General features: G+C 44.1%; 1 protein-coding gene across 1 annotated transcript; it reads left to right on the top strand.

The window, feature by feature from the left end:
• On the top strand, positions 1-26113 carry LOC130205708 (serine/arginine repetitive matrix protein 1). Its single transcript, XM_056433207.1, has 5 exons — positions 1-1044; positions 1608-1731; positions 1982-2936; positions 6095-6169; positions 25116-26113. Exons 1-5 carry the CDS (start codon positions 1-3, stop codon positions 25303-25305), a joined length of 2388 nt encoding a protein of 795 aa, XP_056289182.1. The 3' UTR covers positions 25306-26113.

The raw sequence follows: 26113 nt of genomic DNA on the forward strand, positions 1-26113 counted from the left end.
ATGGTGAGCAAAGAGCCCAACCACTTGCTCACAGGCCGAACCAACGGCAAGAGCACCTTGGCAGACAAGTTGCCCGGGACGATGACTGTGCGCTCCGTGCTGCTCAATCGAGACTCCCCAGATATCGAGAGCCGCCTCAAGCGCCGCCGCAACCGCACCCACCAGGTCCGCTTCAAAGACCTGGAGGATGGCAGCAGCAGCAGCGGCAACAGTGGGACGGGAGAAAACAATAGCCATCAGAGGCCTGCACCGGACTGCGACAGCCCGCATCCTCTTCGCAAACACGGCAGCAGGTCCCCGAAGCCGTGGACCGCCCGGGACGGGCCTCGGACTCAGAGTCTACCTGGCCAAACCTCCGTGGTGGGGTCTGTGCGTGGGGACATGGAAAGTACTATCGAGGTGGTCGCTGCCTTCTTAGCCAGGGCCCCTCCTCATCCGTTGACTCCGGGTCCCACGCGGCGATGCTGGGCCCCGCCACAGATCAACTCCTTGACCTTGCCGATGACACGCAGGCCCAGTACGAGCACCAGCACAGCCATCCAGACCTCCCCATGCCTAAAAAAGCCCCAGCCCCTCTCTTCCACCCATACACACAGCCACAGCCTCGGGGACTCACTGGGCATGGATGGGGACGACGAACATGACTCTCAAGATGAGTACCTTGCGCACAACCATGTGTTGGGGTCTTGGTCCAAGGACCAGAACGGTCCTCCTGGGCCTGGCGATCGAGCTGCGGTGGAACGGAGATCCAGAGCCTCCAGGACAGACATCAAATCAGCTGTTAGTTTGGTGAAGAACTCCCGGCATAGCTGTCCCCCGTCGGTGTTTCACAACACGGAGCCGTTTCACGGCTCCTCCGCGTCCTGTCGAGACGGCCCCAAGCGTCAGGGAAGCAGCACTCCCTCCATGGTCCGGAGGAGGAAGCGGCTTAATCGGACAGCAAGTGATCCTGGAAAGGAAGTGCACTACTGCACCATTCCCACTCAAACCGAAAGCCACAGTCCATCCCCGCCGCCTTCAAACACCAACTTCTGCACCACTCAAGTGCAAACAGAGAGCCCTTCCACACCTTCGAATTCAAAGTATTGCACCGTCCAAAGTCAAACTGAGAGTCAACATAAATCGACACCTTTGAGTGACAAACAATGCACAACTCAGATTCCGATCGCCAACTCTCGTCCGGCCCGACCTCCAAACGCTGAAAAGTGCACCACTCAAATACAAACAGATTCGCCATGTCCAGCTCCTCCGAATCCCGAACCTTGCACCACCCAGACACAAATGTGCAGCCCCTGTGCTTCTCCACCTCTCACAATACCCCCCATACTAATTCAATCTGAGAGTCCTGCATCCCCAACTGAGACTCAAGATCCTCCCAGCACCCAAATCACGACTGTGCCTTACTGTAAATCGCCCCCACCTGCAAGTGCGCCAACACGGACCCCCGAACACTGCGCTGAACCACCTTGCTCCTCTCCAGCCAAGCCAGCTTGCATCACCCCGCCTCCACCCATAGCGCTGTCCATTCCTTGTTCCACTTCTGCACCTACTGTTGCCCAACACCCTATCCCGTATTACACTGTTGTGTCACCGCCAACAACCCCCAGCACAGTTGTGGTATGCTCCAGTCCTTCCCCAGTTGCACCATCATGCCCCATGCAAAACTGCTCCACCCCTATCTCAAGCATAGTATCACCAGCTCCTCCAACCTGTTCCACTCCTACCCCAACTGTAACCCCCAATATAACTCCTGTTGATACCCTCAGACTTCCAACCGCTGCCGTAACACATGAACAACCACACAGTGCGTCAACCGCTACACCTTTTACATTCGTGACTCAAACTTCCCTGTCGTGCACCTCCATATCCTATGACTCCACCACGCATTCGGTTGGTGCCCATGCCCCTCACCCAAATTCCACTTTGCCTTCCTATGCCACTCTCACACAAAGTGTGTCTCATTGCGACATTCCATGCCAAGCTCTGCAAAATACCTCTTCTGCCAACACGGGCATCACCCCCTACTCCTCCCCAGTCCCCAAATTAAAATCCTGCACTTCTCCGCCTCCCCTCGTGCAAACATACGCGTCCACTCTTCCGAATGCACAAACGTGTGCGACCCCAACGAAAGCGGTTCCTCTTTATTCGTCCAAATTTCGTGCCGCGCCGCCATACACGCCCCCCTCTCAGGCGCCGTACAACGCTCAAGATAAGAGGGGGATTCGACTTCCGCCTCCACCGCCGCCACCTCCACCTTACACGCCACGCAAAACGGGAAGCGATCCACCCGGTCCTGCAGTCAGAACCCCCGTGCTCACGGCAGACGGCAAGGCCGGCAAGGGAGATAAAGACGAGGAAAAGGAGGAAAGGGAAGATATAAAATGTACAGACTCACCCAAGCTGTGTGAGAGAGCCAGCTCTCTGAAGCACAGAGCTCAGACTCCGCCAGTTGCTGTGATGAAGGAAGAGAAGCCGGCCTCCTCCTCTCCTGCCAAGGCCTGTTTTAAGTCCAGCTGTCTCAGCTCAGCCCAGGCTCAGCTCGGGGTGCTGCACAAAATGCTCTGCTCAGGACCCAGTGCCAGGCCCAACACCCCCAACAGACAATGCCCTGCAAAGCAGCAGAGTTGCTCTGGAGCCAGGGGCCGCTCTGAATCTGGGGAGCGGCCTACAGCCGGACCGCTGACTGCCACCCAGGCTGACACACTGAGACAGGTCCAGGAGATTCTGGGAGGGTTGGTGTCTGGTGCCAGGTGTAAACTGGACCCATCCAGGATGACAGAGAAGCTCCTGGGTCCCAACGGACCCCTGCATGATATTCGTAACCTGCAGACTCAGCTCCAAAGCCTGGAGGGGGTCCTGGAGACCAGCCAGAACACCATTAAGGTCCTGCTGGATGTCATTCAAGACCTCGAGAAGAAGGAAGCCGAAAGAGAAGGGTGAGGCAATATTTCATCTTGGTTTGCAGTTTACATTGTAGGGATTAAAAAGGAAATGCCTGCACACTGACTCCACGCCATGAATCTCATGATCAACAGGGGTTTTCAGCTCAATCAGATCGTTGAGTCGTACTGCATACCACATTACACCAGAGCATGCTTCCTTTACTCCTATAAGATCATAACATCCAGCCACTGACGTTAGCTGCTCTGAAGGCTTTTCACTCTTGCATTTCATTAGCCCTCGGCTGACCTACGGCCACATTTAGATGGACTTCATCCAACCCATCGACGCAGTGGATGTGCCAAGAGTGCAATGTGTGCAAGTGTTGCAATGCGACTTCACTCATCCAATACGTGCAAGTGCATATTAATGATAGATTATTTTGTAATTGTGTAATGTTATCATGATTAACCCATCTCAGAGAATTTGAATATGCTGTTCGGTGTTTTGGACTTCTGATAAGTTTTAAAATGTAGGGATCTACTACTCAAACAGGCCTTTATGGATTTCATTATGTTACTCTGAAACAACACACCTGCACTAATGCAGCCTCCTGTATTGTTTTCTTGCTGTTTTTCACGAATCCCTTCAAGACTGAAATTTCTCCCAGGGCCCACTGCACACAATTTAGGCACACAGTAATTGCAACAATATCATTGGACGATGAAACAAGAGCCCACTTTACTGAATTCATCTGAGAACACAGTTCACAACCTTGAAAAGTTGAAACGTGGGGTTTAGTCAACTTTGGGAAGACTCTTTCCTCGGTTAGCTTTCACGACACATCGTCTATATCAAAGGTTAACACATTCTATCATAGGGTAGATGCCCCGGAATCACAGTTTTGATTTTTTGCAACTTATATCGAAGGTGGTGTTCAAACATAACATGAGCAGTGCTGTGAAGTGTTGCATAGCCCCGGGGTTTTGAAAGAGGTTCGTCTGGGTTTCAATGTTGTGTAAAAGCCCGGGGCCAAAAGAGAATGTCCCAAATTTGATGTTGTAACTAAAACCGACTGGAAGTCGTAGGCTAGTGGAGCCGGATACCCGGGGGCCGCCGGGGCCAACGGGGCTCTCAGCTCAGGGCCGAGTCAAGTGTGGCTTTAAGATTCAGTCTTCTGTTAACCCTTATTAACCCTCCTGTTACCTTTCGGGTCAATTTGACCCCATTCAATGTTTAATGTCGGTGTTCCTTGGGGTCAATTTGACCCCAGGCTGTTTTTCACTGTGTTAAACATATAAGAAATATCAACTTTTTTATATATTTAAAGGGCTATTTAGGTAGTCAACAAACAAACATAAAGTACCTCACACTTAAACTTGGGAAACAATATTAATTCTAATAATTTTCTGGAGGTTTTAATTGCTGGGGTCAAATTGACCCCGAGGGTAAAATATGTTAGGAAATGTAAAGGTAAAAGGAGGGTTAAATAGATACCCTCTCGTATTGCCAGATTATTCTCAGACTAATACATTTTCTAGTAACAATAAGATTTACTGCCACTTTTGAAAGGAGATAAAATAACTTTTTGTCGAAGTAAAAGAGAAATGTGTTTAAACTTCTAATCCTCAAACCAGCAATAACTGTTTTTTGCTAATTGGAGGCAACAGAAACAACACTGACATATTATATCTTTAACTGCAGGTGCATATGGTGAACATATTAGCAAACAGTTGCCTATTTACACATTTACTGAGCAATTTAACAAAATAAATATGAGTCCACCTGATGAATATAGATCCAATATTCCCTCTTTTCATTCGCTGTTTCGTCTCAACCAACTCCTGAGGGACGTCTCTGTCTCTTTGCTAACAGTGGGACCGTGTTTGATTACGAGTGCCTGATATTATGGAGACCTGGAAGGTAAATGTCAGCATGTGGCTTAAGTGCCTGCTGTTTTATTCCCAGACAGTTAATTTCTCGAGTGAGAATCCGGTTCTCTCCATAGAAAAAAACAAAAGAGGGGAATACATTATAATGTGATCATGGCTTTGCAGTAAAACTATGCATTCCCTCTCCTGGAGTGGAGTAGACACGTGGGTTGTAGTCGGCAGAATATCCTTTAAAAAAAGGAATACCCACATCCCAGCGGTGGTAACCTCGCTCCATCGGCATATCTCAGAGAGACGGTCGTTACTCCGGAGCTTTTTCCCCCTAAGAGTTGCTGAGATGCAACTCATCTATTTCTAACCAATGCCAGCATTGTAAGCTTTTTTTGTAATAAATACGTTGGCTACATGCCAAACACTATGTCAATTTGGTGAGAATGAGAAGTGGCTAAAACAGCAGGACGAGCAATAGACAGAGGAGAAGAAACCCCATAAGGCAGGGGGAGGGCGTCTCATGCCAGTCATGCAACTCTTGATTTCACTGTGGAGTCTTGATAGAGTGATGTAGTGAAGACTTCATGCCACTCCGCACCGGGGGGGGGGGGGGGGGGGGGTGTTCGGCCTTCTCGGTTGCATCCACTCCGCTGCAGCTCTTCCCTCATGCACATATATGCATAGATGGGAACCAGCCATCATGTCGGTGGCTTCAGATGCGCTACACGCCTCTCACCGTGTAAACCCTTTACCGTCCTCATCAAGTCTTTAATTAATCTGGTTCCGACGTTGTAAGCTCTTTAGTAATCCCCCTCCCCCGCCTGCCTTATCACACCAAAATAGTACATGATGTGGACAAGATAGAGATGGATGGATGTGTGTCTCCATGGAAAGGCTCCACTGATATCTAAGCAGCGTAATCCTAAAAACATTCCTTACACTTAACACTTATACTTTGCAGACATTTGAACATGTGACTGCACGGCCTTCTGTCTCTTAAGGTGAAAACATATCTTGTATCTAAGAATTTCAGTTTTGAGGCGATAAGTCTAATGCATGCAGACTTTACTTTTACCTCATAAGCATTGTTTTATGCCTGGAGAGGTTCCATGACTCGTGGTTTACGTAATGCGTCGGTTGGAAGGGGGATCATTAAAAAATGTTCCGGGGTGATTCCAGAGAGGATGAGATTGGTGTGTTTTGCACAGAAATGTGGTTCAACATGAAACCTGAACATGTTTTTTGGAGCCTCACACACACACACACACATGAAAAACATCACTTTTTTTGTTTTTTTACCCCTGATATGTCATCTCTGTGCTTTTCAACAGAAGACATTCATACCGGACCGGGCAGGACATCGAGAACTGTGGGACCTGCAGGGACTGCGCCTGCATCATCTACAGGTACGTGGACAGGTGCATCGTCATCCTCTCACGGAGGAGGGTTTCTGCATGTTTCGGGTTTGTTTCTACACGTGAGCAGCGAGAGCGCCGTGCGTGCGTCGGCGCTCGCGTGCGTCACGCTGTCGTTCACGATCACGTCAGTTTTGGGGTTTCAGTGTTCTGGCTGGGTGGGACGGTGGGACATCATGGCCGCTCATCGCCACCGCAACGCCACTGCAGGTTTGATCTCTTAAAACGGTTATTATTTATTAAGAGGTATCACACACACACACAAACACACACACACACACATACACGCTCTCAGATTTAATGAGGTGAATATCAACACAGATCGTGCACCGGTGGTCCCACTTGGTTTACTCCCTCCTCCTCGTCTCCTTTTTCTACTCTCCTTATCTCTCTTTTACACACACAGATGCACAGAGTCAAGTACACAAACACACACACACACACACACATACCAACACACGCACACAGAAACACACACAGATGCACAGTGTCAAGTATGCAAACACATATACACCCACACATGCACCCCCACACACACACACACACACACACACACACACTGGCTACGTAATCATCCCGCTCCTGGAATTTGAATTGAAATCCTTTAATGAACAAACCGATTGAACACGTTACCGGAGGTGAAGAAGGGGAAAGAAAAGTGAGGATTGCTATGAAATTAAAATCCCTGTCTCTGGGTTGTAAATGTCAAAAATGCACCAAGAAAAGAGGACATGGTTATTAGCAGAAGAAGACAATCTTGCAGAGGGAGGAGAGAAGAAAGTAATCGTGGAGCGAGAGGAGGGATGACATCCGTCGTGCTGTAGCCTCCGTGCAGAAACATAAAGGTACGATCACCGGACTAAACCTGGAGAGCCGGACACACAAAGTATCGACGTGGACCCAAACGCTTTACTTCCAATTTCTCGGGGTGCTGAATCGTGCTGATCCAACCCTGGGATGCATACTGGGGTCCTCTCAGTGCAGGAGCCCCAGGTCTACTGTCCCCCACCAAGCAGCATCCGACACAATAACTGCAACGGTACTGCGGCGCCCTTTGGTCGGGCAACCCCCCAGGCGCATCACACTGAGGTCATTTTAATTTGCATATCTGATTTTCCGTTGAATAATATATTATGCAGCCGGCTTTAACAGCAATTCATTTGAGCTGTGCTTTTTTAAAAAACCTGGGCTTTAAAAATATATATATATTATATATATAAATATATTATATATATAAAAATATATATATATTATACATATTATATTATATATATATATATTTTGTATATATATATATATTTGAGTATAATATTTCAAATATAAAATACTCATATTGCATTTCTATTATATCAGAATCAGAAACTTTGTATTGCCATGTATAATTTACATAAACAAGGAAAGTGGCATGGCGGGTGGTGCAACAATAGACAATGACATTCACAACAATAAACAATAAACACAGTGCGATAATTGTGCAGACGGGCAGGTTTCAGACATTTAACAAGTGTAAGTGTATTTAAGGTGAAGCATTATGTATATTTAAGTGTATTTAAATGAAGAGTTGTTATATTATGTGCATATTATAATTATCAAAATGATGCATTAACACATTTATTGTTGTTTAGATTAAAATATGCACAGATGTAAAAATCCTACCACATTTCTCAATATTTGCTAATTGACTTTTGGCTTTGGTAAGCGACCACGCCACATGGGGGCGGCCATCTTGAATTTGGTAAACAAGGAACTCACTGATAATCCTCTAGAGGTGTAAGTGCCCCATTGTCAGGTAATATTAATCCTGTGAGGCTGTAGATAGAAGTCTAAGAAACAAATGACGTTGTAGGATCTCGGCGTAACTCTGATTATTAAAACTAAATCATGTAAACACCTTAAAGGGTTGTATTAAAATTATGTCATGAATCTGAGGCAGCGTAACCCAATTAATGGGCCAAGATTCATCATCAGTCTTTTTAATTATGAGTTGGAGCTGTGTGTACGCCCAAGACTGATTGCTTTCAGTGATTTGATTGTGCATACTCACCTACGCACTCATTTATTATGTATGAACTCTGCAGCGCTAATAGAGGGTTTCCTGTAGCTACAACGCAACCTTGACGTAAACCTGCTTGTCAAACAAATGATATTATTTCTGAAGTTTAAATTACTGTACAGCACATAAATGATTCAGTCCAATCTGATTATTTTCAGTCATTTATTTCGAGTGTGTGCACGCAAACCTCAGACACGGACAAGAAAGACATCGGGAGATACACTACCGTTCAAAAGTTTGGGGTCACCCAGACAATTTTGTGTCTTCCATGAAAACTCACACTTTTATTTATCAAATGAATTGAACATCTCATAGAACATATCGTCAAGACATTGACAAGGTTAGAAATAATGATTAATATTTGAAGTATTAATTTTGTTCTTCAAACTTCAAGCTCAAAGGAAGGCCAGTTGTATAGTTTATATCACCAGCATAACTGTTTTCAGCTGTGCTAGCATAATTGCAAGGGTTTTCTAATCAGATATTAGTCTTCTAAGGCGATTAGCAAACACAATGTACCATTAGAACACTGGAGTGATCGTTGATGGAAATGGGCCTCTATACACCTCTGGAGATATTTCATTAGAAACCAGACACTTCCACCTTAAATATTAATTTACCACATTAACAATGTATAGAGTGTATTTTTGATTAATTTAATGTTATCTTTATTGAAAAAACAGTGCTTTTCTTTGAAAAATAAAGACATTTCTAAGTGACCCCAAACTTTTGAACGGTATGTGAAGAAAAAAAGATCTGTGAGAAAAGATCTGAGATGTAGAGATGGGAAAAAAGAGAGAAGGAGAGCAGATGGAAAAGAAGACGAGTGATTCATTCAGACACTAAATACAGATTAATCTCGAAAGATATCACAGTGAGGGTTCAGGAATGTCGGCGTGAAGAGCTGCCTGAGACTTGAGGAAGTGAAATATTACACTCCATACATCACCTCTCAGCCGACATCCCAAGCCACTATTTATATGTCAGACGAGGTTTTTATCGCTCAATCTCGACACGCGTCTTTTATGTGTGACAAGACGATGTTCCTCCTTGAAAAGCGCCGGAGATTTTCTTTTTCTTTGAGTCCCAATTTTAAGCCGAGTCTTAAGGAGAAATGTTTGGCAGCGATAGAGAGGAAGGTAAAAAAGAGATAAAGTGAAGCCCGGAACGGAGTGAGTGATGGAAAAAACATAAAATCTGACAGGACAGATTCCATCAATTAAAAAAAAAAAGGCTCTTGGAGAAGTTTTAGCCCTCAAAGAAAAGCGCGGCTCAGCACATCACATGACAGCATCAATCTCCATGAAAAGCTCAGCAGTATATATGGAGAATGTCGGTGTGAGAATATCGGTCCTCCACAAAAGAAAACTTGAGCCGAGTAAATCTGATGTCACACAACTGTATTTTAAAGCTGCTGCAATCAATGTTTTCATATGAACAATAGATCAAGTTGTCATGTGGAAGAAGTCGCACAGATATTATCATCTTACTCTGCAGTTCCCCTCCGCGGATCTTTAGCTGCTTTAAGCTCATAGTTTTGGGTTTTTCTCGCTCACAACCAACGACAACTGTTTACGTGACCACAGCCCACGAGTCTAGAGGAATGCTGATGCTGCTTTTTATGCACAATTGTTAGACTAGTTGTAGAGAAATGCAGTAAAAACAAATGCCGTATTTAGTTTGAATAGTGCAGCTTTAATGAAGTGAATAAGCACATATTTATACAGAGTACGGTTATATCACAGGTAGGTTTTGTTTAAAAAAACGTAAAGCCGTATATATATATATATATATATATTCTTTATTTTATTTTTTGTATGTTTTTATGTCTGAGTACATACCTCGAAAACCAATAAAAGATTTGATAACAAAAAAAGAAAAATTAAAGCCGTGGTTCTCAAAAGGGGGTTTGTGTACCCCTGGGGGTACGTGAAAGTACTGCAGGGGGTCCCCACCCAGCACCCCACCCAGGAAGGGGGGGCAACAAACTCTTTTACATGATACTTGTTCACTTTTACGCCTGTGTTTTATCTTTGAGTTATTCTTATTTATTTTGTATTTATTTTTAAATGAGAAATGTCTTTAAATGTTTTTATACATGTTTTTTTTTGCATGAGACGCCAACTTAACTTCGTTGTATGTTTTTTTTACAATGACAATAAACGTCCTTATCCTTATCCTGCATGAGATTTCTAAAAAAAAAACATATTTAAAATTAGCATCCATTAAAACAATTATTTAGAAACAGAATATAAGTGTAAGTTCATAAACATAAGTGTATATATTATACATTAAATCAGACACTGATGGCACGGCGCTGTGTATTTAACCCAAAATGGCTAGTTAGGGGGTGTTTGGCTATAGATATTTCACAGGGGGTACATCACTGAATAAAAGTTAAACACCACCGGTCTAAAGGTTACTTTAAAGTAGATAAACAGCAAGAATTGTTCAACATAATGCACACAAAAAAGAGTCTAATAAAAACAATAATATGTGAAGTCCAGATCTTCTCTGATGCACACACACCTTTGTTCTCTGAACTTCTTTTCGGGCACAGCTTACGTAAAAATGCTCATGCCACTTTAAGCGTATGTAAATACTCGCGTCTATCTAGCCTGTGACACGTTGAACATTTTGTACCCAACCCAGATTTATGAATTAACGCTTCATTTGTTGTGTTTTTAAGGGTCTCACATTACATGAAGAATAATGCATGATGCATCTGATGTTATGTATCCAGTTCCAGTGGTGCACTAACTGCATGTTAATACGTGGATCTGAGCGTGTGGCCGCACAGGAGCCTTCATTAGTGGGTGGAGTTGTGTTTTATGTATATATTGTTTGCGAATAGCGAATGTGCTGTGTGGAAGTAGGGAGGTCTAACAAGGAGCTGCTGTGCTTAATCCCGGAGGAGCTTTCGGAGACGGCGGCCTAATCTGTACTTTACCTCCGCTGCTCTGTCTATTGCTCCATCATGCTTTACCTCCGCTGCTCTGTCTATTGCTCCATCATGCTTTACCTCTGCTGCTCTGTCTATTGCTCCATCATGCTTTACCTCCGCTGCTCTGTCTATTGCTCCATCATCCTTTACCTCCGCTGCTCTGTCTATTGCTCCATCATGCTTTACCTCCGCTGCTCTGTCTATTGCTCCATCATGCTTTACCTCTGCTGCTCTGTCTATTGCTCCATCATCATTTACCTCCGCTGCTCTGTCTATTGCTCCATCATGCTTTACCTCCGCTGCTCTGTCTATTGCTCCATCATCCTTTACCTCCGCTGCTCTGTCTATTGCTCCATCATGCTTTACCTCCGCTGCTCTGTCTATTGCTCCATCATGCTTTACCTCTGATGCTCTGTCTATTGCTCCATCATGCTTTACCTCCGCTGCTCTGTCTATTGCTCCATCATGCTTTACCTCCGCTGCTCTGTCTATTGCTCCATCATGCTTTACCTCTGCTGCTCTGTCTATTGCTCCATCATCCTTTACCTCCGCTGCTCTGTCTATTGCTCCATCATGCTTTACCTCCGCTGCTCTGTGTATTGCTCCATCATCCTTTACCTCTGCTGCTCTGTCTATTGCTCCATCATGCTTTACCTCCGCTGCTCTGTCTATTGCTCCATCATGCTTTTCGCTGGAGGAACTCGATGAGCTGCTACTGCGAGATGGATTAACGACTCTCTAATACCCTACATTTTTTTCCGGCTAATCTACGGGTGCACAGTTTTTTTGTTTGTTGCTTTTTTCCAACACAATCGTGTTGCACAGCAGATAATTGAGAAAAGGAGGCGTGCTCGCTCTTTCTTGCTAGTTGACTGAGATCTGTGGGGACGCCACTCACGTCGGTTTGATATCCGTACTGCGGCCTCACGTTGCTCTCTTTCTGCTCTCTTTCTGCTCTCTCTCTGCTCTCTTTCTGCTCTCTCTCTGCTCTCTCTCTGCTCTCTCTCTGCTCTCTCTCTGCTCTCTCTGTGGTGACTCCTTTAAGCATCTTATTCGTCAATGAATGCCTCTTCACATAAGATGTGCATATGAATGCCAGGCGCAATAGGGTGGAGGGGGTCGCTGGGTTGGAGGATTCCTCTGCAGAGTCTCCACGACTCGCAGCGGACAGATCCATCGGGGGGGGGGTGGCCGGAGAGGAACGTTTTGTGGCAGCGGCCGCAGAAACAACTCGTCACTCGCCACCGTCGCTGCACGCCTTCATCGCGAGTCGGCGCTCCCTGACGCCCGTCTCCACCGACGCAGCCTTGCATGATGGAGGCCTGATACTCGCACGCCGTCCTTCCACAGCGACGGACCAGAGGGGGAGTCGGTGGAGCATGAGAGACTCTGTGAAATTGGGACGACTCTCCATGCATCTCGATATCTCTGTTTTCTCTCACTGGCTATTCACTCTCCTCACCTCTTCCACTTTATTTATTTTAATTTTTTATACATATGCCTAACTCCAGTGTGCAGTAAAATATTCATCCACATTCAAAATAAATCCCAGCTGGCTTTAAGATATGTTAAAGCGTAATAATAGTGTTGGGGGAGCCCTGGAGACCCCTCGCCGTTGGCTCCGTGTGGGTGCAGGACGGCTGCCAGGCCCCACGATGGACGGGCGGTGCATGCCCTGCATGGTCAAACGGGCGGTGTCATGTAGCCTGATGAGGTTCCGGAGGGAAATAAATGATCGCGTCAACAACCACAACATAAAAAAATAACAGCGAAGTAGAAGTAGCGTGCAGTTTTTTGTGTGCATCGGAGGAAAGAAAATGTGAAGGAGTCATAGTAAAGTGGAAAATCTAGTAAGAACAACGTAGAGAGTCTTTGCCGTCACTCCGGTGAGCGTGCAGAGCTGTGGGCTGCGGTGCATGCAGCCCTCATTCACACTCCTCCTGCCCTCTGTAATGTGCTCCGGCTACTTCCCCGTCTCCAGAGTGCTTCTCCTCAGCTGTGGCTCACTTTTCCTTTTCACTACCTTTTGATTCACTTTCTCATCTAGCCTAGAAGGACATATCGGTCCAATTTCAAATACTTTGCACATGGTTCCAACACTGGCCTGTATAGCTACTGGCAGCTCCTCATTGTCATGGTTTCATCCAGAGGAACACGGGACTTTACAGACATCAGAAAGCCTTTTCCAGGAGATTGCTTGTGTCACATCCTCCGCTCTCTTCCTCCCTTTATTCCTACGTTTTTCTGCGCTTTGAATATAAATACATTTCACACCTAAATGGGGAATGCGGAGAAGTGGTGCAAAAATCACAGCCCTGGATTGGGTGTAGGAGCTGCAGGAAAGAGGGTTAGGGGAGCGTCACAGAGGAGGCGAGGAGGAGAGGAGGAGAGGAGGCTAGGAGAGGAGAGATTGCCCAGGCAGCTGCCGACAGCTTTGCTTTCCCACAGGTGTGTGTGTGTGTGTGTGTGTGTGTGTGTGTGTTTGTAGTGTGTTCAGGGGAAACAACATCTACACCGTAACACACATTGTGCAAATGAGCGGGGAATTTTTTAAATAATTTAAAAAATCTGAGCGCAGGTATGTGAACATTTAGCTGAGCTCCTCTGGAAAACAATGATGGGTGAGCAAATTATAGATAAACTTCAGCTTCCAGGCATTCATTAAATATTGACAATGCTCTGGCATTATCATAACAGGCATTGGAAATACCTGAGTGAATAGAATACACAACAAATTCACGGGAATATGCAGGTTAAGTGAGAGGAGGAGTACATCATGAGTGTTGGTGTAAAAGACAAAAAAAGACAATGTGAATTCTAAAAGCAACTTTTAAAAAATCGTGTTGCCCTGTATTCGTATAACTAATGTTCATATTGGATTATTTTACACACTTCACGATGTACATCCAGTGTATCCGATGTAGAGATAGCCCACGTGTGTAAGATGGCCGTGCGAGCCCGACTCATTTATTGTTGTTGCCCTTTTGTTAACCACAACCACGATCCTTCTCTAGTTTTAAAATGTTCAATTCAATTCAGTTTATTTTGTATAGCCCAATATCACAAATTACAAATGTACCTCAGAGGGCTTTACAATCTGAACGCATACGACATCCCTGACCTTTGACCTCACATCAGAGTTTAAAGTGTCTTTAATCATATATTAAGGATGCATAAAATGATGGACTCACGTTTTCTAGGGAAACGCTTTGCAGAAAAATAGTTCCGTGGAAATGTTTTTTCAAGAGGACGAATCGCCACATGATTCATCGGGAGGTCGGGATCGTGGGCGTACAAACTGCAGGACTTTGACACTGGAGACCAGGATCCACATCCTTAGGGCCTGTTTCCCCTAAAGCAAAATATTCCCAGCTGATAACGCCAGGAGCTTTTCTGAAAGCGCTCGAGAGGTGGAACGTTCCTTCAGACAATGAAAGGGAACGAGCCAGCGAGAAAACTGTTGACTCCAGGGAGAGGGATCACTCTGGCCTTCCTTCTGGACAGGAAGTGAAGGTGGAAGCAAATATGGAGAGAGAGGACCTGACTATAGGGGGGCGGCGAGATAAAAAGTTACGAGAGAGAATTAAACCAAATTTGACTTCATTTCTTTATTTGTGCAGCTCTGTGTACAATAGACCCCCAGCGCCTCGTCACGCTGCTGGCGTTGGTGGAGCAAATCCACGCCACCGTGATGAATTTTGAAGAAATACTTTGTGCATTTGGTTCGAGCAAATGACGCCGTACAGCGAGAGACGTAGCAGATAGAACGTAGAGGTAGAGAGTACCACATTTAGAGGGATATGAACCATATATAAAGCTGTAAAGGACAATATATAGAGATAGAAAGTGCCATATATTGAAGTATATAACACCATAAATAGAGGCAGCTACAGAACGTAGACACATTGAATGTGTGTTGTTGAACATTTTTAAATATCAATTGAAAATGAACTTTCTAAAACAAATACAGTGAAAATAGGGTGGAGTGTTTGTGCTGTATAGAAAGAGAATAAAGTGCATACATCTTCAACACCGAGTAATCCAAATCACCACGTCGATAAGGCACTTATTGAACCCTGAGGTTAAATCCCTTTAGCCAGGCAGCGTCAGGGTAATCTGCAGACTGCAGGCCGGGCTTTGCTTTCCTGATATTTCAAATCACCAGGTTGTCCATATCTGACGGGAAATTGATCCGAACACGAACCAATTTCCTCCTCGCTGTGTGTCTTAAACCCCAAATAGAGAAAGAGAGAAACAGAGAGAGAGAGAGAGACATAGGAACAGATAGAAAGACCACACCAGAGGAAAGTAAGAGCGGATGTATTTTCAGTATAACTGAATATGAGAGGTTTTGTGTCTCTAAAGAAAGATTTGTATGATTCTTGACTCCGACCTTTTGCTAACAACCCTGTCATACCTTTCAGACCTGTGTATGTGTGTGTGTGTGTGTGTGCATACATGCGCACCGCTTCCCCCGTGGATGATAATGGATAAGTGGTGTGTGTGTGAGATGTGTAAAGGGCAGGGCGGCAGTTCTTCTGCAGTAATCCATCTTTACTTCAGGGGCTGAGCCCCAGAGCAACAGGCCCCTCACAGGGGAGAGGGAGGGAATACAATGTGGCCATCACTCTCATTCATATAAAGCTGCACAGAGGAAACGCTCAGCCAGTGGGAGCAGGTGATTTCCCCAGCAACACAACAAGAAAACAAGAAATAAAGAGCATTATTCGTTCCATATAGTCTGTTTTTACATGTACAAGATAACCCCACAGCGGTGTGCTGCCAGTGCATGCATCTAAAGGCATTCAATGGAGACGAGAAACCCTTAAAAAAACCTACATGTCCTAGAAATATGTATCCATCCACCTAGGAGTTTGCTTGTGTGAATAGATGAGAGATAAAGGGCTGGGTGTGGGAGAGAGACACACCAAGAGGGAGAGCGAGGACCCTTGTTCATGCTTTTTGGCAATAATCACAGAGCCCAACTCGTGCCAACAGCGAGCGCCAGATGGTACCCATCAGCATTGTGTTGTGTCTTTGCGACGGGGAGGAGAGAGGAAGATCAACAGGGACGCAGTGCCTAATGTGGATGATGTGTCATATAAATACTAATCACGTTAGAATCACACCCACAGAGAAATTAGATCCCTCTCGCTCTTCCATGTAGCACCCACTCTCAATCCTCTCCCTGCTTTGCCACTGAGCTTGTGTCATTATCAGAGATGATTGATCGATGAGATATTAAATGCTAAATGCTTCATTAAAATCGTCTCCTCGCGCTTTATATTTCCTTTCGGTTGCCAGGTTGTACGAAAATCCCTCCGCGTGAAGAGGGCGTGCACACGTTAGATTGCGCAACATGTTGGACCTAGGCTGTCGGCAGACACGTCAACACATTGTCACAAAAAAGGTTTACACAAAATAAACGTATATGTATTTATATTTATTTATTTAACCTGGAAATGCCTCATTGAGATTATAAATCTCCTTTACAAGAGAGTCCTGGCCAAGACGGCAGCAGCAGAACATTAGACACCGTTTCAGACGATACAACATAAAACAGTGACAGACATTAGAAACATTTTGAAAAATGAAGAATTTTTTTATAGGAATCTACATTTTTCGATATTATATATCCCCGAAAGTCCCCAGGTGGCTCCCTGGGGACTTTCGGGGAAGAAATCTAAGTTTAACAACCACATTATATGTAGTTGGAGAAATTTTAAAGACTCAGAATTATGACTGATATTTGACCAGACACGTGTTTAGTTAAAGAAACCAGAAGTTTATAACAGGAAACAATGAAAAAGAATTTAAAACAAAACTAATAGGAGCCAAAACATGCAGAACTAATTTACAACGGCCCGAACCATGCAAGATAGAAGTAAAGCAGCAGAGAGAGAGAGAGAACCCAAATGCTAACAACTTTCCACAGAGTCTTTAATCTTCTTAAATAAAAAACAGGTCTACAAGGACACAAATGTAACAGTACGAACCAACACAAGGGAATGAGACAAACAGGGTTTAAATACACAGGGAAGGTGCAGCTGATTGGACACGGGGAACGAGACACAGGTGAACACAATGTGGGCGGGGCTAGCAATCACACAAGAGGAACCAATCAGGAACAGGGCAGACCATCACAGGGACAGGAAGTGCAGGGAAACAGAGGACACGAGAGACAGGGACTTCAAAATAAGACACAAAATAAGACACAAAAACTCTGGGTCATCACAAAAAGTGAGTATGACACAGATGACATCATCAATAATGACAATATAGAGCCAATCTTCCCTCAGATGGTCTTGTTTATTTATGGGACAAGACCATCTGTTCCCGATGTTTTATAAATCCTCCCCACAGCTCACCTCAGCCCTACATCTTCATTTCCCACTGAGACGGCCACCATCCATCCCACCTCCAGGTGAAAGACACCCCCCCCCCCCACAGAAAGCCTCCATATGTTAGTGTGTGTGTGTGTTTATGAATGGGTAAAGAGACATAAATGGAGCCTATACTGCTCGATGTTTTTTTTTCTCCAGGTGGCAAGCTGCCACCCTGCTGTCAGAGCCTCTCTAGTTTAGATCTCTTCACTCATCCATCAGAGGCTTCCGCCACAGCAGCTATCACTCAATACTCAGTGGAGGACAAACAGGTAATGCATCACCCCCCCCCCCCCCCCTTTTAATTCACCCTCGCTGACTTCCTGGTAAAGATCCAAGAGACTTTAGAACAAATCACAACTTACACAAACTCTGCAGAGCAGACTGAGCACGGGACACACACCAGCTGTGGTCAGGGGCTGAGAGGAACCCTGGCTGGAAGATGGTGGAGGAGCAACAAAAACACATCTTTTTACGACTATATCTGGATTAAAAAACAGATTAGCACTTAAATGGCATTTACTTATGGCACTTTTGTAGAAAGAAATGTTACTTTCTGGATTCTTGTTGTTCTGAGTTTGTTCTCTTGGTTGAATTCACTTATTGTAAGTCGCTTTGGATAAACGCGTCTGCTAAATGACTGAAATGTAATAATAACAGAGCTCAAAGCAGGTGATTGTTGAACTGATATTCATCAGCTGGCCAGAAACACAACTCAAAATGTTGCTGCTCAATGGGTCAACAAGCAACTGCCACCAACCTCACCGTACTATATAGTTTCTGAGTAATACGATCATTAATTTACTAGCAGAGAGTTAGACGTCTGCTTGTTTAAATATATGTAACAGGAAGAAAGGGTTAGTCTGGCTCTGTCCAAATGTAACTACATCTGCCCGCCATCATCTCTCAACATCACAAATTAACAAATGATGTCTTGTTTGTTTAATTCATATGAAAAAAACACAAAGTGCAATTATGTAACTGGCTGTTCCTGGACCAATGGGGTCTTGTTGTCACTGTGAGGTTGCTTCATTTGTTTACCTTGTATACATGAGAGTGCTCTCTTGTCATTTAAGCCAATATTTCCCTTTATAGTCAATAACATGACAATGCTGTGTTTACAAAGAGGCCAACATCCCTTATAGCAGTTTGTATAAACCTGTGATTGCGACCTTTTCATTTCCTCTCTCGGTGTATTTTTGTCCGTCAATAGCGACACACGACACATTTGTGTTGTCACAGGTCTACATCTCACCTGGCACTCTCTCTGTTATGCTACATTTAAGAACCAGGTCGCTCCGAGCAGCGGCGCTGGCAGCCGCGGCGAGGTGTGAGCGGCTTCTCGCACACTGAACTTCCAAAGTAAACTAGTAATGAGTGTGAATTCACAGTCAACAGCTTGTTTTTTCCCCCCCGCTGAGCAGATCCAGGATGCTCAGGTCTGCCAGCCTGGCGTTCGGCTGACAGTTCACTGTAAAACTTGTCTCATTTACACAGTTTGTACAGCGTCTTCCCATGATGCAACGGGCTTTGCAGAGTAAACCAAGCACTGAGAGTTGGACAGCGGTCGCGGGTCAAGTCTTACGCTGCAGGCGGACTCTGATGGGGCTCTAAACTCCAGGTCTACACCTGCTTTCATGTCCTCATCCCCGGCTTACGCTTCCGCAGTAATCAATCTTAACCTCGCTCTTTATTTACATAGCTCGTGGTTGTAAACGACTTTCTCCGACCCTAAATCTTCTAGGTTTCTTCGTCTGGTCTCGTCAATAAACAACATTTAATGTTATTTATGCACGGGGAGATAAAGACAAGCAAGGTGAGAGTCTGCTCTCTCTCTCTCTCTCTCTCTCTCTCTCTGAGGGAAGTGCCAGAGGTCGCTAATCAGGTCACATTAGTGAAAATCTATGTGGGTAATTGCAATGAAAATGTAAATATTAGGCATTAAATATAACAAAATGGAAAAAATATGTAAGCGAGAGGACATAGATGGAGGGAGAGACGGTAACATTAACATTACACAAGGTTATTTAATATCCTCCACAACATGTTGTTGATTCTGAATCGCTGCCAAGCACTTAATTACGACGCCAAGCGTAATGACCTTGAAAAAAGTCCAAATCTGAATCCCGGCTCATTGTTTCAATACAATATATTGTTCTGTCTGACGCCGCAAGGTGTTTTCTCGTAATGTGATCCGACTGCTGGTGATGTGCATTTAAGCTTTTAGCATTCTCTGATTAACATAAATTATATCGCACATAGTCAAACGCTACGCGGACGGCATAACTCATCTAATGACGCGTCCCCGAGGTGTTACTCATGTTTACGGAGTCGGTGGCTTTCTTTCCCCACAGTCTCCTTCCAGCGATACACGAAGAAGTAATGCATCGTCTCACTGTTCAGACATCAGTTTTTATTAGTTCTCGCCTGAGTCTATATTAGTGAAGCCTTCTGTTTACCTTTTGTTTTGTGATGAATGGAGGCGTGGCTCTGCAACATCACTGATTCCAGCTCCTCAGTCACACCGGGCCGACCCTCTGTCACTCAGACACGAGAGGCCTCGGCTCAGTCCGTGCGGAGCAGCTGACTGGGCGTCGGCTTGAAGTGACATCTTAAGTATCTCATTAACTTTAGACGCGAGACAATGTCTCGTGATCGCAACTTATTTAGTTTTTTCAAGCCGGTCATCCTGAGATACGGATTTAATTATATAATTTGAGTCTGGCGGTCTGTCTGTCCACCACTTGAGTCCAGACTGACTCAACAACTATTGCACAGATTGCCTAGATTTTAATTTCTTTCATATTTATTCTTGTCATTATCCTCCCGAGATCTTCCTCGTCGCCAGTGTTTTGGTACGTTTTGTCCTACCGTGTCATTGGCAAGTGCCTTCATCATTCATCTATATAAATCCACATAATAAAGGAAAACATATATATATATATATATGTTTTCCTTTATTATGTGGATTTATTTTATATTACTTTTCTGATTTATTTGATTATAATAATATAGGATAGGAATACATAAGCATTGTTTGCTTCTACCTATACCTTTTCAGTCTTTCTGTTTTGTTTATTATATAGAATAATATTGTATTGTATTGCAATGATTGACTGAATCAAATACACAACAACAACAATGTGGTTACCTGCTAAACATCGTGTATTGCATTGTCATTGTAAGCTTATATAACATTTAATAAAGCGTCACAGAGTTGCTGTCATGGCTGTAGACGCTTAACATTGTTTGATAGTTTCATTGAGCTCGACTTGCTTGACCTAAAATACAACTGTGACCCATGTTGTGCACCCCCTGTATCACCTTTAGTTTAAGGCTTTATACACCTTACCTTTTGCCTCAAGGACAATAACAAATGAGGCTTGCTTGCTTATGAATAGGAATAAGTTGAGATCACACCTATTAAAAACATAAACAATACAAAGACAAACACATGCATACTCGTATATGTGAATACGCATTTGAGGAAAAACTTTATTCTGAAGCGTCTGTGTCGTACTGCTGCAGAGTTTAGTGAAACGGATGACCTCATGGGAATGAATAAATTAGCACTAGATTCGAGCATTAATACGTTTAGGATCGAAACCTTTGCATCAGGTTGTCAACGCAGGTATCGAGGAAGGATGTTCAGATGTAGAGCGCGGTGTGGCCAAGCAGCTGGTGGGACCGCCTCCAACTACAGTGGAGGAGAGTTAATACATGTTGGGTACAGCGTGTCTCCTGAGTAGGAATTGTTGTGTGTGTGTGTGTGTGTGTGTGTGTGCGAATGTGTGTTGCAGGGTTATAGTAGTGTGTTTTCGTACATGTGCACACAATAACATTTACCTATTGTGTTTGTGTGTGTGTGTGTGTGTGTGTGTGTATTGCAGGGGTATAGTGGCTGGTGTAGTGTTTTCGTACGTGTGCACACTATAACATGTACCTTTGTGTGTGTGTTTGTGTGTGTATTGCAGGGGTATAGTAATGTTTTTGTACGTGTGCACACAATAACGCTTACCTATTATATGGTGTGTTGGTGTGTGTGTGTGTGTCATCATAACAGATGACGGTTGCTCTCCACAGAGATTGACTGCTCATGTAATTCCTGCAGAAATGAAATGTTCTTTTGGATATTTCTTTAAAGGATATTCAGCCTATAGGAGAGAACATTGCGACGCTATTCGGAGTCGATTGCCTTCTGTCCTCCCGCTGAAAGACTCTCCTCCACCACTCAGCACGGAGGAGAGGAGGAGTGATGATCTCCTGCTGGTGCTGTGGTATGAATGTTTAATATAATGGAAGGATGAAAAAGAGATGAAGCCCTGCTCAACCACTGTGGTTATATTATTTTCATAAAACAGTTTTAGAATATTATTTTCAGCTTGTCAAAAGTTCAGCCTGTATCTCGTCTGACAGCATATAATATTGTAATAAAGTATCCTGCTCCATCCTCTGGCCACCAGAACACTATCATACGGCAATATATACTTTGTAGTGATGGTAATATATCGTTAAGAATATTTCTACTAGTTTTTCTCATATTGTTCTAAATCAGCAGTTTTGAATAACCTTGAATTCCAGGTAAATTATTTGATATAACTACAGATCTGCTGATTCAATCCCCTCTGGAGATGCTCTGGGCAAGGTCGCTTCCGCCCAAATTGAATGATTAAAAAAAGAGTTGATATATATGGGAAATCTCTGAGGAGGGAATGACGTGCACAAAGTAAGGTTACGCAGAGCGTACTGACACAAGCTTCACAGAAAGATATATGATGTTGTTCCGAATGATGCGCGGTTGACTTTGGAGTCACTTTGACCCGCCCAGCGAAGCTCTGAGGTCATCGATGCTCCAACCACTGAGACTCAGAGGTACAACACATTTAGGCAGAGATCCCCTCCAGAGATATGAAAATATTCTCTATCTTTTAGAATATTTTTGTTTTATACATGATACTTTATTTAGGTATTTTTACGGAAAAACAACCCTTCAAAAGTAAGAATGCATAATAATAATAAAAAATAAAAGTAATGTAAAAATAATGTCATTTTTTCATCATTATTTATTGTATATAACAATGTTCCAGATACAATGTTTCCATCTTTCAATATATATATATTTATATATATATTTTTATTTTTATTTTTTATACTTGATATTTTATTTAGGTATTTTTACAGAAATACAACCTTCAAAAGTAAGAATGAATAATAATAAAACCTAAAAATAAATAAAAATAAAGTAAAAGATTAACCATGCATCTGGCCAAGAAGGGCTATAAGGAAACACAAAGATAAAAATGTTAAAGCAGGATAATAATTATAAATAAGGAAGCAAAAAAAATCAAAACAACCATGCAACACTTCACCAACGTTGTCAGTCAATCATAAACTCGGTCCAACAAACAGATCTCTCGTACAAAATATATTCAAAGAGTTCTATTCACGGGGTATCTTTAACTTAGTTTTAAACGTATATATATATATGTGTTGCCTCTTGGTGAAACAGTGCTTTTCTTTTTAAGAGATACTGAGCCTCAAGTCCCATATCCTGTGAGGTTAGGGAGGGCGTGTCACTTGCCAACTTCCTTATTTTGACATATATTTTTTCCATTTTGTCTACCTAGCTGTGTATATGTCCCTTCTCAGTCTCAAAAGGAAGGTCATTATTTCCATCTCGTGGATTTCTTTAATTATGTCAATCCAGTTTTCTGTTGAGAGTGAGCCCCCAACAACTTTAATGAATATTTAAAGCATTTTTAAAAACATCCCTCTCATTGAACTGATTGATTCTGCTGATATTTCTCAAACAAGCAGTTATTTCACCACATGTTTTCTTGCCCAATCTCTACACGTTATTACCGGCAGTCCTGTGTTGAATCCGCAGCCTCCTGCCTGCCACCGTTTGTGGGCTCGGCGTGCAGATAATTAAGGTTGAGGGTGGACAGCTCCCCCACGGCGCCGCGGTGGCGGAGCCTGTGGACCGGGCCGATTCATTGTCACCGAGAGGGAACAGGCGGCGGAGGCGAGGCGGGGAGCCACTGGGGAGTCTATAGGGGGCTGAGCCGCACGCCGCCGCAAATAGGGAGGCTGTGAAGATGTTGGGATGGAGAGCACTTTATTTACTTTGTTCCTTTCAGGGCGGGGAGGACAGCAGAGACTCCATTGCTTACTGTCCTCCTGACTAGTGACTCGTTTTACGCAGCTCCGGATGCTCGTTTCAAGCTGTGAAGACGTCTGTGCTTCCACACAGAGGTTTAGTTGAAGTGGCCTTTTTTTTTCGACCTAAAGAAATCCTCTTCATCACTCTTTTTTATTCCCTTCTTTTTTTTCTTTCTTACTGTTTACTGTTTACTGTCCACACCCGCTGCCCCGCACTGTGCTCCTGTCTGGAGTGTGATGGTTCATTTGTTTACCCTGTAGAATACCAGTGGGCAGTGAGTGAAGTGGTCGAGGGAGTGGGAGCTGTAAAGTCAGATGAATATGAACATGAGAGCCCTTGTTGTTCATGCCGGGGAACTCCAGGCCTCCTCCTCCTCCTGCTCCTCCTCTGCTGCTGAGCTCGGTCCTCCTTGCTTTTCCTCTGCAGCACTTCTCAACTGAGGGAGTCCTTTTTTTTTTGTTCCAGCATCTGTGCCGTGAAGAGAAACACACCAGCTAACTAGGCCACTGCATAATAAGCAAGAATAGCGGCAAAGAAGAAAAAAGTGAATACAAAAGAAGCAGTTCACGGTAGGAAGAGGAGGAGAAGGAGGAGGAGGAGGAGGAGGAGGGGGAGGAGGGGGGGCTTACACAACTGCTGACAAATGTATTTCTCTAAGCAAATATTGTCTTTGTTCCGTTATTGCGGATGCGGTCGTTTGTTGTTATTGCTTATACATTTACCTACAGCTTCTGCAGAGGTGCATCAGAGTTGACATCTCATCTCGGCGTCGGGGCCCCCCCGAGCGATCCCGTCACGTGACCGTCGGTGCACCTTGCTGACTTTTTCGTTTTGGTGTGCATCTCGACTGCAGTCCAGGGATCGCTCGTGGAGCCGCAGCGGTTCTGTTGCGCTCAGCGTTTTAGTTCTTGATTCACTTTGTCAACAGCTTCGTTATTGTCTTTCAGGAAGTGCCGGTCGTCACTGCTTCTCCTCCTTCGTGCTTTTCAACCACAGTTATTTCTTGCATTTTGCAGGTTTTGAATTGATTTATTTTTAGGATAACAATCTGACCTAATGGCACAATATGACAAGGGCATCTCGTAATGATGAGTCGACAGAGAAGTATCACTTGAATCTGCATCTCAGTTTCAGTCAGCTCCGTAACCAGTTTCAGCTCACTGGTTTTGGCTGCAGCCACAACATACACACACACACACACACCAGCTGCTCAGCACCCAACAGCAGACTGACACGGGTAGCAACTAATAGCTGGAGAACATAGTCGAGCATTTAGCAGCTAAAGAACCAAATATCTCTGGGAGAGACCAACACCAGAGCTCAGTCAATCAAGTTAAAACACACATAACTGAAACTTTCTTGCATTCTCTCTCTCTCTCTCTCTCTCTCTCTAGTGTAGAGCATGACTTTCGGCTGCAGGAAGGCCAGGTGGTACGCACATGGAAGGTGGGCGACCCTCCCGAGGGCTCGCCACAGACCCCGACTCCCCAGCCCTCCACACCCAACCAACAAGACTCCCCCCAGCCGGTGCGACCCCCCGCCACCACCAGGAAGAACAGGAAGAAATGTTTCTGGTTCCTCTGAGTGCAAGCGGGTTGGAGGAAACAAACAAAAAAGACATTTTTGATACCATGATGCACTGCGCACCCTTCTTCAAAAACCTGCAAATGATGAACTACGGAGACGTGGAATGAACTGGAAGGATGGGAATACACTAAATGCAAACATGAGACTGTGGGAGGGGGACGAGGGTGACGAGGGTTCTGGATATGTTGCTGTTGGAGTAGATGAAGATGGTTTGATTGGGCCGTGTTGTTACTGCTCTAGAAATGCCTCTTCAGCACTTACAGGTTCGGTTCTGGTGCAGGGAAGCAAAAGTGCTGAAGTCCAAAAAAAGCAAAAGTTCAGTCCACAATATGACTCACAGTAGGAAGCAATAGGAGACATGAAGAGGATATATAGCGGGTGGAACGGGGCAAAGGGCAAAGGGCAAAGGGCAATACAGCACAGAGGATGGAGTATATTTATAAAAGATGAAATAAATAAAGTTTATATATAGGTAAATAGAGAAAAAGACAGAGGAAAGATTCATCTTCATTAATGGACTAATGAGGGTCAGAACACCAGCTTTTATATCCAGAGACATTTAAAATGAATTATTATGACCTGTATTTAAAACTTTTAATATATTGTAATTGATAACACATTACTACACGTCTACATGCACATGCAACACACACGCACACACACACACACACCTACTTAAACAGATTAAGTGACATATTTACATAAAAGGCATATATAAATGGAGACATTGAGTGAGCTGAGCTACTCTCCTTGGATGCTATATTTCAGATATGGATTTACAGCTCTATAAAAATATTTTACCACA

The sequence above is a fragment of the Pseudoliparis swirei genome, chromosome 15, assembly GCF_029220125.1.
Source record: "Pseudoliparis swirei isolate HS2019 ecotype Mariana Trench chromosome 15, NWPU_hadal_v1, whole genome shotgun sequence".
NCBI classification, from domain to species: Eukaryota; Metazoa; Chordata; class Actinopteri; order Perciformes; family Liparidae; genus Pseudoliparis; species Pseudoliparis swirei.

Coding starts and splice junctions, on each gene's coding strand:
- LOC130205708 (XM_056433207.1), top strand. CDS start 1: ATGGTGAGCAAAGAGCCCAACCACTTGCTCACAGGCCGAACCAACGGC. Junction 1,045..1,607: donor CCAACTTCTGCACCACTCAA/GTGCAAACAGAG, acceptor AACAACCCCCAG/CACAGTTGTGGTATGCTCCA. Junction 2,937..6,094: donor AAGGAAGCCGAAAGAGAAGG/GTGAGGCAATAT, acceptor GCTTTTCAACAG/AAGACATTCATACCGGACCG.